Source organism: Stenella coeruleoalba, assembly GCF_951394435.1.
Source record: "Stenella coeruleoalba genome assembly, chromosome: 3".
Classification (NCBI taxonomy): Eukaryota; Metazoa; Chordata; class Mammalia; order Artiodactyla; family Delphinidae; genus Stenella; species Stenella coeruleoalba.
Genome location: NC_137148.1, coordinates 44,141,342 through 44,157,443, shown reverse-complemented (window position 1 = coordinate 44,157,443; position 16,102 = coordinate 44,141,342). Strand labels below are relative to the sequence as shown.

At 37.1% G+C, this 16,102-nt stretch overlaps 1 protein-coding gene across 3 annotated transcripts in view; it reads right to left on the bottom strand.

Annotated features, from left to right (window-relative positions):
* The window catches only part of GPBP1 (GC-rich promoter binding protein 1), a 72,690-nt gene that overhangs the window by 37,235 nt on the left and 19,353 nt on the right, over positions 1–16,102 (bottom strand). For all 3 annotated transcript variants that reach the window (XM_079918556.1, XM_079918558.1, XM_079918557.1), the window contains exon 3: positions 1,015–1,134. In XM_079918556.1, the coding sequence (XP_079774682.1) occupies positions 1,015–1,077 (63 nt within the window). In that variant the 5' untranslated portion in view covers positions 1,078–1,134. The remainder of the gene's footprint in view (positions 1–1,014; positions 1,135–16,102) is intronic.

The window sequence follows — 16,102 nt, the reverse complement described above, 5'->3', positions numbered from 1 at the left end:
AGGCTCACACTAATTACATGAAAACAGGCCAATTAACCTTCCAGAGAACCATCTGTATAAAATAAAGTCAGTTCACATGATCATTAAAAGCCATCTTCAAACTTTAAAATTCCCCTGTCTAGGAGAATTTTCTCTCTCCAATGCAGCTTTTTCAATATATTATGATCTGACAGGTCCTTACTGGGGAACAACTTTCCAAATTGTAAAACTGTTCCTATAAGAGCTGTTTCAGTAAACTCTTCTATAAGAACTGCCTGTACCCCCAAAAGGTCCTAGATGAATGCCTTAGCATGGCAGAGCTTGATTAACAGGCAAGCAGATGATCAAGACCCCCTCTTGATTCCTTTGCACTATGGAAAAAACAAAGTGGAAGACAGCTTTTGAGCCAGACAGATTGATTCTAATCAATTTCAAGGTCCCTCTTAGCATGCCTTGTAAGTGGATGACAATTTCAATGTCAAGCAAGTCTTATACAAACTATGTTCTGTTTTGGTTATGTAAAATGAACATTTTTAAATTAGTGGGTCACCTTATACGTAACAACACTGCAAAGTTCTCAAAACTTCTAAAATTTGAGTAATATGCCATTCACAGTCTCATTTATTTGAAAAAGAAGTCTTCTGGTTATAAGAAATGACTTCAAAAACTTCTGATTTTTTAAAAAAACATTATCTATAGGAAAGTAAGTAAAGCAAGTTATCAGAAGAATAGTATAGGAAAAGGTAAGATGCAAAAGTAATGTGCAATGTACTTACCTGGTTTGAATTTTAAAATACAGAGCTTTCAAAAGACAACTTTTCAAGTAAATGGTTTAGTATGTTGATGGTATATTGAAAATTGACTTCTTAAATAATAAAAACCAACAGATTAAATACAAAATAACTTAGAAAGTAATATAAAAAGTATTTTACGACAAAAACATTAAGCTTTAGTTTAACTACATCTGTGTAGAACATGAACTAAACAGAGGCAGACAGAAAGACAAAAAGAAAAGAGAGATGCAAGAAAAAATACCTTTGTTGATGATGGTGGGGTAGGAAAATTAAGCCAGGCTGGAGCAAAGTCATGCTGCGCCATTTAGGTCCAGTCTCTCCAACTCAGCGAAACAAGGCTTCAACACCTCATGGCAAGTCCCTGTCGTATAAAAATAGAAGGTATTAGATCTATACAGCTCCTGGCCAAAATTATCTTCTTATACGTCCTTTAAATTACAATGATCTGACTACTACAAGATTTCAATTATAATTCAATTCTAGAAAAGGCAAAAATATAGTGACAGAAACTAGATCAGCAGAGTGCAGGTGAAGGGCCTGGGGAGAACGGAAATGACTACAAAGGGAAGGAAGAAGTTTTCAAGGGTAATTGAGTATTTATCCTAATTGTGGTGATGATTGTACAAACTATACACTTGTTAAAACTCATCAAATTGTGTACTTAAAACTGGATAATTTTATTATAAACTATCTCAATGACGCTTATTTTTTTTAATTACAATAGTCTTATCACAAATAGATGAGTTATCAAGTGTCTCCTGATGTGACACAACAGGATGTATGCAGCACTATCTATGTACACAGCACAAGTTATTCTTGCCGCCAACCCTTACAGAATCTGAAATCTGATTTAACTAACAATTTGCAGGAAATTCAACATAGAGAAACAAATTAAAGGACAAATGAAGGAAGTAATCCACCAAATGCAGATCACACGATGAGTCAAATGATCTGGTTTCTTCAACAAATAAACAGCTTTCACAGGCAGAGCAATCAAATACAACATGTGGCCCTTATATAAATCCTTACTCAACCAAGTTTAAAAAGTGAAAATTATGAGTCAAAAATCTGAACATGAGCTGAATATTAAATGACTTTAAGAAATTACTAATCACTTTAGATGTGATGACTGTTAGTGCAATGCTGGTACAGTAGACCCTTAAAGAACAAGGTTTAGAACTGTGAGGGTCCACTTATACATGGATTTTTCTTTTTTTTTTTTTTCACTAAATACATACTGTAGCACTTCACGACCTGAGGTTGGCTGGATCCAAGGATGTGGAGCATCGGGTGTGGAGGGCCAACTGTAAAGATTTTCTGACTTTTCAAGTCAGACTTTTCAACTGCATGGATGGACAGCACCCCAACCCCCACCCTGCTCAAGGGTCATCTGTAATAAAAGGACATATACAGAAGTCTTTGCAATTAAATCAACACATCTGGAATTTGCTTCTTTAAAAAAAAAGGGACCGTGAAAACGGGTGTCACTGAAACAAGGTTGTCCATATGTTTATAAATGTTAGTAGAAGTAGGTGTATAGTCTCTCTACTTACACATATGCTTGAAAATTTCCATAATTAAAAGGTTTTTTAAAATTACAATCATCACAATGGGTATCCACTGCTCTTGCATTCTAAACTTAACTTTTTGGAAGCCTCTCTCAATTGCATCAATAAAAATTTCAAGTTGCCAGCACAATCTAAACACAGTAAACTCAGTTTTTTAAAATGAGGGAGAAGCCAACTGGGCAACTGTACTCATTTCAATATAGAGTTTTTTTGTTTTTTTTTTTTTAACATCTTTATTGGAGTATAATTGCTTTACAATGGTATGTTAGTTTCAGCTTCACAACAAAATGAATCAGTTATATATATACATATATTCCCATATCTCTTCCCGCTTGCGTCTCCCTCCCTCCCACCCTCCCTATCCCACCCCTCCAGGCGGTCACAAAGCACCCAGCTGATCTCCCTGTGCTATGCGGCTGCTTCCCACTAGCTATCTACCTTACCTTTGGTAGTGTATATTAGTCAATGAAGAAATCAAATTTTCTGAACATTAATGTCTAAGTTTACTAAAAGATGTTTCATATTTACAACTACATAATAATCTCAAAAGTGGAACTTTAAAAAGCAAAATGATCAATACTATTGTTAGTCTTCCTTTTTCAAAATTCTTTCAAATATAAGTAAGTGCCATGGCAGAATTTGTCATACCAATTTCCTAAAATACTTTAAAAATTGTCAAGATACTACAGGAACATTCTACTTCTACCCCAAACTGTACTGGTTCATTACAAGAAAGGTTAAGGAAAAAAAAACAAAAAAAACAGAAAAAAAAACCCTGATACAATTTACCAATATCAATAAAACACTTATGAAACAAATGCAATATTTTAAGACTGTACCTAAATCAAAATGAACTACACAAAAATTTGGACATTTTGAGCTCTAATTCTACCACCACCATACATTATATTTTAAAGTCTTCTGAAATAAAAATGAAAACTCAAGTGTTTTAGGATATAAAAAATTTTTATTATCTATTTTGACATGAAGCTAAATACTGTTTTGAGGTGTCTGTGATAGGATGTTACTTGTCCAACAACTTTTTAGAAAATTTTTGTTGGAAACTCTTAAAATTATAGGTCCAATAATTCAATGAGAATGAAAAATTATTTTTATAGCTTGTTCCAAATAAAAATTCACAAAACCTCCAAAGGACCTAAATAAAATAAACAATAATTTAAAGCTTTTTCATTTTATACAGGGTCTCATCCCAAATGATGGTTAAATAAGAAGTTATATTCTAAAACTTATCCCTAGGAGGCAAACTACTACTACTGTCTCTATTTCTGCAATGTCTTTATGAATTCTAATTTAAATCGAGTTCTTACAGAATAAAGCATGGATAGCTAATGGCATAGGTTTTCCTGTTCTGAAAAAAGGTAAAGAGCAATACTAGCTAATACTAGGACATTTATACAAGTGTGTGAAAGGATCAGGATATGCTATCCCCAAAATATGCCACTTTGACATAAGAAAAATTTTGAGCTTAAGGCATGTGAGTTCCTGAAATCCCTTACCTACCTCAAAGCAGAGCCTCCCAAAAGAATTTATTAATCCCGTCCCCTGGAGTAACTCTAATCTTCTCCTTTTGGGAAACAAACAAAATCCAGCACCACCATACCCAGACATTGCCACAAACCCCTAAGGACCCAGTTATCTATCTCTTCTCAAAAGTCATTTGCTTTTTCTATTAAGTATCCTTTTTCTCTGTGAAGTTAGGTATAAAGATCCCAAATTCTACTCATCTCTTTGAGTTACTCATCTCTAAGTACTGCCAGGTGTGAGGACACGCTAATAAACCTCTGTTTGTTTTCTCTTGTTAATCTGTCTTTCCTCAGTCTAATTTACAGGGCCCCAGCCAGAGAACCTAGGAAGGTAGAAAAGAAATTTTACCCCCTACACATATAAAAGCAAATTAACGTTTAAAAGCTCCACCCTATCCATTTTCTTTTTTTTCCTTTGAATTTTATTTTTTATACAGCAGGTTCTTATCAGTTATCTATTTTATACACATTAGTGTATATATGTCAATCCCAATCTCCCAATTCATCCCACCACCACCATCCCCGCCTCTTTCCCCCTCCATTTTCTTTTAACTGTGCTTTATGCCATCTGATTTCATTCCATCTTCCTCTCCCTGTATGTTATAGGCTGAACTGTGTCCATTCCCCAGCCCCCCTGCCCAAAATTTCATCATGTTGAAACCTAACATACCTCAGAATGTAGAAAGAAAGAAGGAAAGAGGGAGGGAGGGAAAAATGCTGCCAGTATGAAAATCCTAATTTCTCATCTCACCCAATTTACAACTTGTTCACCACTGACAATAAAAATCCACCAGGGGAACACTGGTTCTGAAATAACCCAAATCGAAACTCTATACGTTCTAAGTGTACATGCCTGACTTTAAAAAAAAAAAAAAAAGACCACCACTAACTACTTAGAAGTCCCAAATACAGTTCTTTGAATTGAAAACTAATATACTTTGGCAAGAAATACACAAATAGATGGGACTTTCCTATTTCCGGTAATGTTTTACTTCTGAATCCACAAAAATTTGTGCCAAAGAATGAGCATCAAACTTACATCTTTATAACGGTTTATATTTCAGATAAATAAGCTTTAAAAGTCACGAAGCCTATCAAAAACACCCCAAATCAACCAATGGCTAAAGCATTCTAACTAGAGGCAGAATACAGATTACTGTTAAAAAAAGAACATGGGGGGACTTCCCTGGTGGTCCAGTGGTTAAGAATCTGCCTTCCAATGCAGGGGACTCGGGTTTGATCCCTGGTTGTGGAACTAAGATCCCACATGCCGCGGGGCAACTAAGCCCACACACCGCAACTACTGAGCCTGTACCAGAACTAGAGAGCCCACATGCCACAACAAAAGATCCCACATGCCACAACTAAGACCTGACGCAGCCAAAAATAAATAAATATTTTTTAAAAAAAGAAAAATAGAACATGGGCTTCAGAGCCCAACAGGCCTGGATTCAAATCAGCTCAACCAGTTACTAGGCTGAGTCTCAGTTTCCTCTCTTCATTAAAATTAAGATAACTACTGCTTACTTACCTTATAAAATTCATCCTGAAACCTGTTAAAGTTATTTAAAAAAGAAAAAAGAAAAAAAACTAGTACCCTTCACCACCATAATGGTTTTATAACAATCCTTGAGTAAGGTTAAGTTTTTCCATCATTAAACAGCTAACATTCCTTCATTAGGAAGGCAAGAACCAGAAGACCACTATGCATAGTCATCTTTAGTTCTCTTATTGGTAAACCTGTGGAATACTCCTTTAGTAAGCTTAGTTTAATACATTAACAGATTTCCTTTAAAAAGTAGTCTTCTTCCCAATTCAGGCCTAAAGCCATTATACAGGGCAGAGCAAAGGAGCCAAGGGTCTAAAACTAAGTGTTAGAGCCATAGTAGGGATGAGAGGGTATCAACACATGGAACTGGCCCAGCACAGGACGTCAGCATCAAAGCAGAGCAACAAAGGACATCCATGAAGGGACAACCAGGGATGGGGCAGTGAGCCCAAAAAGAGTGAGGAAGGCATCCATGCAGTAGAAAGGAAGCAGCTAGAATAAGGAGTTATAAGACCAAGCAGGGAGAGAAGGGTATCCACATGGAAGTGGCAGCTGGGGCTACAATAAAAAATTGGTTATATACAAGGAAAACGATCAAATAAATATATTTAGAATGATGAAAGCTAATAAGTTTCATACTGTTAAAGACAGTAACTAATAATGGAAAGGATGAAAACTAGAGTGAATGATGTGTTGTTGTATGATTAACACAAGTCACATATTAATAAAATACTAATATTCATATATATCATAAAGATAAATATTTCTGGTTTTGTGTGTGTGTGTGTGTGTGTGTGTATCCCTCCTCTCCCCCAGCTCTGCCCACTGAACGGGCCAGGCCTGAGCATAGTGACACTCCAATAGCAGTAAGCATACTTAACATCCAGGTCTTGTCTTCTAAAAACCATTTTCCAGTAAAAGAAACCAGGGCTTTTTTGAGAAATGAACAGCTGATTCCAGGGCTAGGAAAAGATGACAAAGTAAGTTTGGAATATTTTGTTGTAGCAAAAACCAAGGAAGTGTCCAAATAATGACTGGGAAATATCAAAAGGACACAGAAACCAGCTTGAGTGAGCTCCCCACTGGTCAAATCAGGGACAATTTGAGCATTAAAAATGAGAAAATATATGGGAAGGACATCAACACAAATGGTGAAATACAGAACTCCAAGAGCCTACCCCTCCACACAAACACCAAAAAATCAAGCAAAATCTGTCAGAACCAACTTTATCAGAACTCTGAAAAAGTCAAAGGTTTACAACAATTAGGGCAGCGCTGAATCAAGAAAATGGAAACTTTAAAATGATAGTAAAGCTTTATGGCATTTTCACTTGCCCTTGACCCACATCTTCTCTGTGGCACAATGGAGGTTTTGAAGACCCAGTGTAGGGCTCTGGTCTCTGGTTCCAGAGTGAGCAGAGTAGACCTTATTCTCACAGAATTACGTTTGTCTGTGTAAACCTGTCTGGGGTCTACGTGAGGACCGAGAGGCACTTGCCTTTGTTTTGCCTAACAGGGAAGGAAAATGTGTCAAGCAGAGAGCAATCCTCCAAAACACTGTAAGGCAAATGAAGAGCCCCCTGCCAAGGACAGAGGTTTACAATTCAGTGAACAATAGCACACCCAAAGCCTGGGAGAAAAGGCTGAGAGGGAATTGGGTGGAGGGTGGGGGAGAGTTATGGCATTGCAACAAACTCCCTCATGCCCTATAAGGGAAATGAGAAAACCACACCAACGCTCAGAGCAAGATGCATGCTCAGAAAAAAAAACACCTGAGAAGGTCCTAAGCTTTCACCCCTGGCTGATCATTAGGTTCAGCAAAACCAGTACATGAAGGCTAAGACAGTTATAAACAGTGTGTAAAGAAATGCCCTAACACAGATCCAATAAGAAAAAAGTGGGAGAGTTCTTATTTTTTTCCTTTCCCTTTATTTTTATTCCCTTTTGGCTCCAGGCATGCATCTGCAACAAAACACTAGCTGACAAGGTAAAGATGGCTCTTGTTTGAAGAGCTCGGAGAACAGCAGTATCCGTGGACAGCTGAAATAAAACTGCTATTGTATTGCACTGAAACTACTTTTTGTAACCACTGAACCTTTAGTAAAGCCTTACTAAAGGCTGCAACCTGTCTCCGATGTGTTGTGAGCGCCAAGATGGTTTCTGGCTTGGCCCATGTGTGAAGGATTTGCAACCTTGAGACAAGATACTATATTGACCCTGATAACTTTTATATTTTGTTCATCATGGATTTTTTGCATTAATTTAAATTTCATTAAAATGTTATTTATCTCAAACAACAACAAAACACTAGGTGATCGCAATCTAAGGGACAGAGACTTCAGAAACTAACCAACACAAAGAATACAGACTTTCAGAAATAGTTTAGAAAAGTCACTAAATGAACACAAAACCAAACCCACAGCAAGCAACCCCCAAGGATAGGGAGAAAAAACATTTGATTCCTAAAGTCTCCAAATTACAATATTCAAAATGTTCGATTTTCTAACAAAAATTACAAAGCGTGCAAAGAATAAAGTATGGCCCACTGTGGGGGGGGGGGGACGTGGAGGGGAGGTTGTGATATTAGCAGACACTGTCCCTGATGATGAACAGACATCAATTGTCTTAAATACAAAGAGCTAAAGGAAACCAGAACAATGTCTCAACAAATAGAATATCAATAAAGCGACAGGAATTACAGCAAAGAACCAAACAAATTCTGTAGCCAAAAAGTACAATAACTGAAATGAAAATTTCACTAGAGAGTTTCAACAGCAGATCTGAGCCAGCAGAAAGAAGAATCAGAAAACTTGAAGAGGTCAATTAAAATTATCAGTCTAAGGAGCTGGAAGAAAAAAAAGAAAACTGAACAAAGCCGAAAAGACCTGTGGGACACCATCAAGCATACCAACATACACATAATGAAAGTTTCAGAAGCAGAGAAAAGGAGGGGGTGGAAAGAGTCTCTGAAGAAATAATGCCTAAACACTTATCAAATTAACTAAAGACACAGAATATACATATCCAAGAAGCTAACCAAACTCCAAGAAAGATAAACACAAAAAGATTCACACCAAGACACATAACCAAACTGTCAAAAGCAGAGAATCTGCAAAGCAGGGAGCCAAAGGCCAAAGCCAACTGGTGGCATAAAAGAGATCCTCGAGCTTCCCTGGTGGCGCAGTGGTTGAGAGTCTGCCTGCCGATACAGGGGACACGGGTTCGTGCCCCGGTCCGGGAAGATCCCACATGCCACGGAGCGGCTGGGCCCCTGAGCCACGGCCGCTGAGCCTGTGCGTCCGGAGCCTGTGCTCCGCAATGGGAGAGGCCACAACAGTGAGAGGCCCGTGTACCGCCAAAAAAAAAAAAAAGGGACCCTCAATCAATAATAGGCCACATTGTAATGAACAAAGACCTACTATATATAGCACAGGGAACTATACTCAATATTTTGTAATAACCTATAAGGGAAAGAATCTGAAAAGGGATATTTATATGTATGTATACTGAATAACTATGCTGTACACCTGAAACTAACATGACACTGTATATCAACTGTACTTCAATTTTTTTTAATTTTTAAATAATAATAATATGCCACATTAACAAAATGAATGAAAAATACCATATGATCATCTCAGCTGCTGCAGACAGGCACTGGACACAATCTAACAACCTTTCATGATAAAAACACTCAACCTGATAAAGAACATCTATGAAAAAACCAGAGCTAACATCATACTCAACACAACTTGTGTATGTATTCAATGGAAAAAGACACATTCTGTTAGGATTAACCATGAAAACATGCTAAGAAAAAGAAGCCAGACACATCCAGAAGCCAGATCACATGTTGCAAAACCCCTGTTTTTATGAAATATCCAGGATAGACAAATCCATAGAGACAAGAAGCAGAGACAACCAGGGACTGTTGGGAGGGAGGAATGAATGGGCACTGGTTGCTAGATGGATACAGATTTTTCTTTTGGGGTGATGAAAATGTTCTGGAACCTGGTGAAGCTGGTGGTTTCACATCATTGTGAATGTACTAAATGTCAGTGAATTATACATTTTAAAATGGTCAATTTCATGTAATGTGACTTTTGCCTCAATAAAAATAAATAAAAGTGCTGTATTACAACCCCTTGAATAAACCATGAATCCAGAGAGATGAATACATACACTGAAAAATTTTAGGAGGAAGAGGTTATTTATACAATTTCTAAGAACCTCAAAAAAGAAAAGTTACTACAGTTTTGCAGTGAAATGGCCTGGCAAATAGCCTGGGAAATCCTTAATCAACAGATCAAAGTGAATCATCAGTAACAGAACAAACTGAAATTGCATGCCAATGAGCAAAACAGAGCACCACTTCACTTTTATAATATTCTAACCAAAGATAAAGAAGCACAGCCTGTCTCAACAGGAGAAAAGCTAACCTTAGAGACATTACATGTACTAAAACAATTGGCCCATAATCTTCAAGAATCACGTTATACAAGTCAAGAAAAATCATTTTTTAAAAATGATGACGCTGGGGCTTCCCTGGTGGCGCAGTGGTTGAGAGTCCGCCTGCCGATGCAGGGGACACGGGTTCGTGCCCCGGTCCGGGAGGATCCCACATGCCGAGGAGCGGTTGGGCCCGTGGGCCATGGCCGCTGAGCCTGCGCGTCCGGCGCCTGTGCTCCGCAACGGGAGAGGCCACAGCAGTGAGAGGCCCGCGTACCGCAAAAACAAAAAAAAAAACAAAACAAAACAAAAAAAAAAAAGATGACGCTGTAACATGTTTAGTCTATAATTTTATGAGTCATGTTTTTAACTTTTGAAAAGTATACTTAGACATTTTATTCCATTCAGTTTTGTTTGCTTCACTACTGCAATACCATTAATAAAATTTTATTAATATTTAGTAAGCACTAGGTAATTTCCAGACTTCCCTAATAAAAAGCAAGAGGCCCCTCCCCTATGGAGTCTGATTCAACAGGTCTTAAGCAAGGCCTAGAATTCTGTTCTTAAGCACTTAAAGTAATGATAATCAGGAAAAGATGGTAAATACTGTAATAAATATTTACCAAGAAGAAACAAAATCCTTGCCTGTGGAACATGACCTCTAAAGGAAGCAAAATAATCTATTACTTTACTATTTTTTTCCAGTTTTGGTCATAACACAGTGTCCAATATCTTCTGTTATCAAACTCAAAATTACAGATTACACACTCAAATATAAAACAGCATTAGCAAATTTCACAAGAAATCTAGACTACTAGAAATTTCCATCCTTTAAGAAGTTTCATATTATTAATGCTTGCTTTAACCTGGAATTTTGTTAGACCCCCTATCCCCCTCAGCTTATCTCATTAAGTTGTTCAGAAACTTTCTATGCTTTACTTACATGAAAAAAAAAATCATAAAAAAAAGAAGAGGAATGTTATGAGAATTGTTATTACTTGTTAAATTGCTACATATGAAAACTGCTACTTTCACCCCTACAAAAAAGAATTTTATTTAAGGAGAAAAACACATTACTGGAAACAGCATGCTTTCAATTCTCAAGTTTTTAGGTATAATACACAAAATGTAACTGAAATACTCCAAAACTTATAATGAGCTGACCTAATTTTCATATAAAATGCACCACTACAAAAAAATAAGCCTTACTCTATAAACAAATTTTTACTCACTGAGCTTCTCTTTCCCTAACAAAACTAAACAGTTTAAGTCACCCCTGAATAAGATTTTTTTTAAAGGTTGGTAAAGGTAAACTTTAATTCAGAATTATACTGCAAACAATATGGACTAAATGGCATAAAATTTAATTCAAATCAACTCATTTACTAAACAGCCAATGTAAGCAAAAACAAGTACTAAACACTGAATATCAAGGGCAGTTTTGCTTCTAACAGCTAACAAGTTAACAACTGGAAAACAAGCTGCCTCAACTCCTTTATCAGAAAAGGTATAAGCAAATTATTTATCTGAAGTATTTAACCATCAGAAAAGTGCCAACATTATCAGGGTTCAAACAGAGTAAACATATACACTTAAAAAAATATATATGCTGGGATCAGCTTAGATATGTTCTCTGAAAAGTGGGCAGAATCAGAAGAGATAAATAATTTACCGCTAAGCTACACAGCCAGTAATATGAATTCAGATTCTTCTGCCTCAAAAGCCATGTTCTTTGTTCACTACCAGTATATTTCTCAAACTTTCCCACAGAAATTACTTAAAGCTAATAATTAATCCATTCTCCTGCCCCACCAAAATGTATTTTCAGAAAGTAATCAAAATAACTCATCCTCAAGTCCTATTTTTTTACAAACTCATGAAATTTCTGCATTATACTATAATATATCCATGTATGTTCTAATATAAAAAATTTTAAGTTACTTACTATCAAGTAAAATAACCTTGCAGCAAGAGATGACTGGTTTACCCTATGTGTTTCTTAAACTATGTGTTTGAGAAAACACTGCTATAACAATGTAAAATCCCAGCGATGACTTAGTTCAGCTGGAATATCAACATGAACAAAAAAGAATGTAAGTACATATGACTATGGTTAAAAAAAAAATATCCTGGATACAACTGACAATGTCTCATATAATGCAGAATTGGATTTTTTTAAAAACCAGGATATTATATACTACAATCAAGAAACTTCTAAATTACCATCCCTTAAGAGTCAAAGATAGTCCTTCTTATTTAACATGTTCAAACTTATTTTATTTAGCCCAAGACACAAAACCATAATGCTTAATGTTTTATTTCAATTAAGCAGAAAACAAAACTACCCTCTCCGGCACTGATGCAGGAAGGAAATGGAATTTATCACTGTTTCTCCCCACCTGCCCCTGGCACCTTGGCCAGTAACATAATTCTAAAAAATAAAAAATCTGAAGCAATCAGTCACTCTGGTGAAGAATTTAGAGTAAGCATGGAATATCTCTAAACAGGTCTCTTAAAACTACTGGGGGCTTCCTTTCTAAATGGTACTAAACCATTCTGCTACAAATATATCTGAACTAACGAATCTAGTCACTATACTCTCAACACATCAAGCCAGTAATGAACAGGTCAACCAAACACCACTTAATACGCCAGGTATATCTAAAACCAAGTAGAGAAAATACTCTGGGGACAGTAAGCAGTGTGCTTTGAACAGCACACAGGAATAAGAAATCTGAACTACATTTAGCAGGCAAGGGGAGTACTCAGAAGTTTTAAAGTTGCAATTACATGTCTGGAAATGTGCTTTCAGAAAATAAATCTGGTAGCTTGTTGTAAAATAAAGGGGGTGGGGAGGATTCAGTAAATCACTTGGAGAGGAAAATATTAAAATCTAGAACTTTAGTTCCCATTACCACCCATTCATAACAAATGTTTTCAAAAGTTTCATTAATTTTTTTAAAGGACTATTCATGAGTTCAATTCCAATGGAAAAGAGCTTCCCTCAACTTCCTAAAAACTACAATATAAAAGCCAAACTCAAAGCTCTCTTATAAAAAATGGAAGTAAAGAGAGCAAGAGTAAGGGAGTAGTACAGGCAATTCAATAAAGTTGTAACACTCCCTCACACCATACACAAAAATAAACTCAAAATGGCTTACAGACTTAAATGTAAGACATAACACCATACAACTCCTAGAAGAGAACATCGGCAAAACATTGACATAAATTGTACCAATATTTTCTTAGATCAGTCTCCCAAGACAATAGAAATAAAAGCAAAAATAAACAAATGGGACCTAATCAAACTTATAAGCTTCTGCACAGCAAAGGAAACCATAAAGACAACCTACGGACTGGGAGAAAATATTTGCAAACAATGTGACCAACAAGAGCTTAATTTCCAAAATATACAAACAGCTCACACAACTCAATAACAAAAAAAAAACAACCCAAACAAAAAACGGGCAGAAGACCTAAATAGGTTTTTCTCCAAAGAAGACATACGGACAGCCAACAGGCACATGAAAAGATGTTCAACATCATTAAGTGTCAGGAGAAATGCAAATGAAAACTACAATGAGGTATCACCTCACCTGATCAGAATGGCCATCATCAGAGAGAGTGTCTACAAATAATAAATGTTGGAGAGGGTATGGAGAAAAGTGAACCCTCCAACACTGATGCTGGGAATGTAAATTGGTGCAGCCACTGTGGAAACAGTATGGAGGTTCCTTTAAAAACTAAAAAGAGTTACCATATGATCCAGCAATCCCTCTCCTGGGCATATATCCAGAAAACACGAACACTCTAATTCAAAAAGGTACATGCACCCCAATGCTCATAGGAGCACTATTCACAATAGTCAGGACATGGAAGCAACCTAAATGGCCATCAACAGATGAAAGGATAAAGGAGATGCGTGCGCACGCACACACACACAATGGAATATTATTCAGCCGTAAGAAAGAATGAAATAATGCCATTTGCAGCAACATGGTTGGACCTGGAGATTATCACACTAAGTGATATAAGTCAGAGAATGACAAATATTATCTTTTATCACTTATATGTAGAATCTAAAAAAACAGTATAAATGAACTTATTACATAACAGACTCACATAGAAAACGGTTACCAAAGGCAGGTGGGGAGGGATAAATTGGGAGTATGGGATTAACAGATGCACAACACCATATATAAAATAGATAAACAACAAGGATGTAAACAACTACACTTCAATTAAAGAAAAAATTCAAAAAAATAAAAATATAAATAAGGGGGTAGTAACAATGGATATGGAGTGGGGAAAAAATGGCAGAGAGAGGAAGACTGCAGAAACAATCTACAGGTGGGTGATAGTAGATGACTGGATGTGGAGAGCTAAGGAGGCTGAGAAACCAAAGATGAAAAACATTTCGGGCTCTCCTGGTGGCGCAGTGGTTGAGAGTCCGCCTGCCGATGCAGGGGACGCGGGTTCGTGCCCTGGTCCGGGAAGATCCCACATGCCGCGGAGCGGCTGGGCCCGTGAGCCATGGCCGCTGAGCCTGCGCGTCCGGAGCCTCTGCTCCGCAGCGGGAGGGGCCACAACAGTAAGAGGCCCGCGTGCCGCAAAAAAAAAAAAAAAAAAGAAAAACATTTCAAAGTTAGGAAATGAGGGGGACACAAAGAAGATTTGGGGATGCTAGTAAATGGTGTTAACATTGTGTATTCATTTTGTGAGAATTTATCAAGTTGTATACTTAAAATTTGTGCACATTAGTGCATGTGCGTTACAATTAATGAAACATTCAAATACAAACTTTTTTTGAACAGAAAAACAGGAACAAAGTTCCCAAGAACTATTTGGTAACTTGGAGTGAATCACTGAAGGTCAGTGATTTAACCATTCATGCCTAGGTACTAGAACCTCTGTAAAAAACCCAAAAGGAAGGGGTACAGAGAGCTTCCAGGTTGTGGTACACCCCAAACTCCACAGGGACCCTTCCAGACCTCACCCTATGTACCTCTTCATTTGGCTGTTCAGTCGTGCCCTCTAGCATATCCTTTAGAATAAACCAGTAACAGTGGTGTTTCCTTGCATTCTGTAAACCATTACAGCAAAATATGGAACCTAAGGATGGAGGAGGGTTTTGCGGGCATGGGAATCTCCCATTTGCAGCCAGATCAGACAGAAGTGTGGGTAACCTGGGAATCTACTACTTGAGGTTGGTATCTGAATTGGGGGCAGAAGGGCAGTCCTATGGGACTGAGCCCTTAATCTGCAGGGTCTATACTAAAGGGTCTATAGTAACTCCAGGTAATTGGTGTCAGAAAATCCTAACTGAATTCAACTGTAGAACACCCAGTTAAGTGTGTCCACAAAAAATTGGAGAACTGCTTGCTGCCTGGTATATGAATGCACACAAGAGTATCTAACTATCGTTCAAAAAAAAAAAAAAAATGAGTCGGGGTAGATTCTCCAAATAAAGAGCTAACATGAGTGCTGACGCCACGAAGATATTTGGATTTTCAGAGTCTTTCAACATAACGGTCATTCAATAAACAATGCTCACATACACAAAAGTCCCAAACAGCTTTTTATCACCTCATTCTTGAATATGAAATAATAATCAAACATTTTAAGGAAAGTGGCAATAGGAAAGGACCACTAAAAACCACGAACACAAAGGAAAAAAATAATTCAAGAAATAACTAGCAAAATGGAATTTTCAGAACCCCAAAGATAAAGAGCAACTTCGGGACAGATAAAAAGAGAACACTCCTGTAAAGGAAGGAAAAAAATCAGAATGCATCAAAATTCTTAAAGATCTCCTGCTATAACACAACAAAATAGCAATCAAAGTGCTGAGGGAAAAAGTATTTTGAATCGTGAAAGCTATACCCAAAATATGAAGTGTGAGGCAGATAAATACGTTCTCAAACAGTTCCTAACAGCCAGGAGGAAAGAGAAAGACCAATGGGACTTCCCTGGCAGCCCAGCTGTTAAGACTCCACGCTTCCACTGCAGGGATTGTAGGTTCAACCCCCGGTCAGGGAACTAAGATCCCACATGCTGCATGGTGTGGCCAAAAGAAAAAAGAAAGAAAGAAAAAGACCAGTGACCAACATTTTCTGTGAGTCCATAAAAAAATTAACTATTAAACAGGAAAAGATGCCCTGCTATTCTCATAACAAGAGAAGTACAAATTAAAATACTGGAACTACTCACCTACCAAAC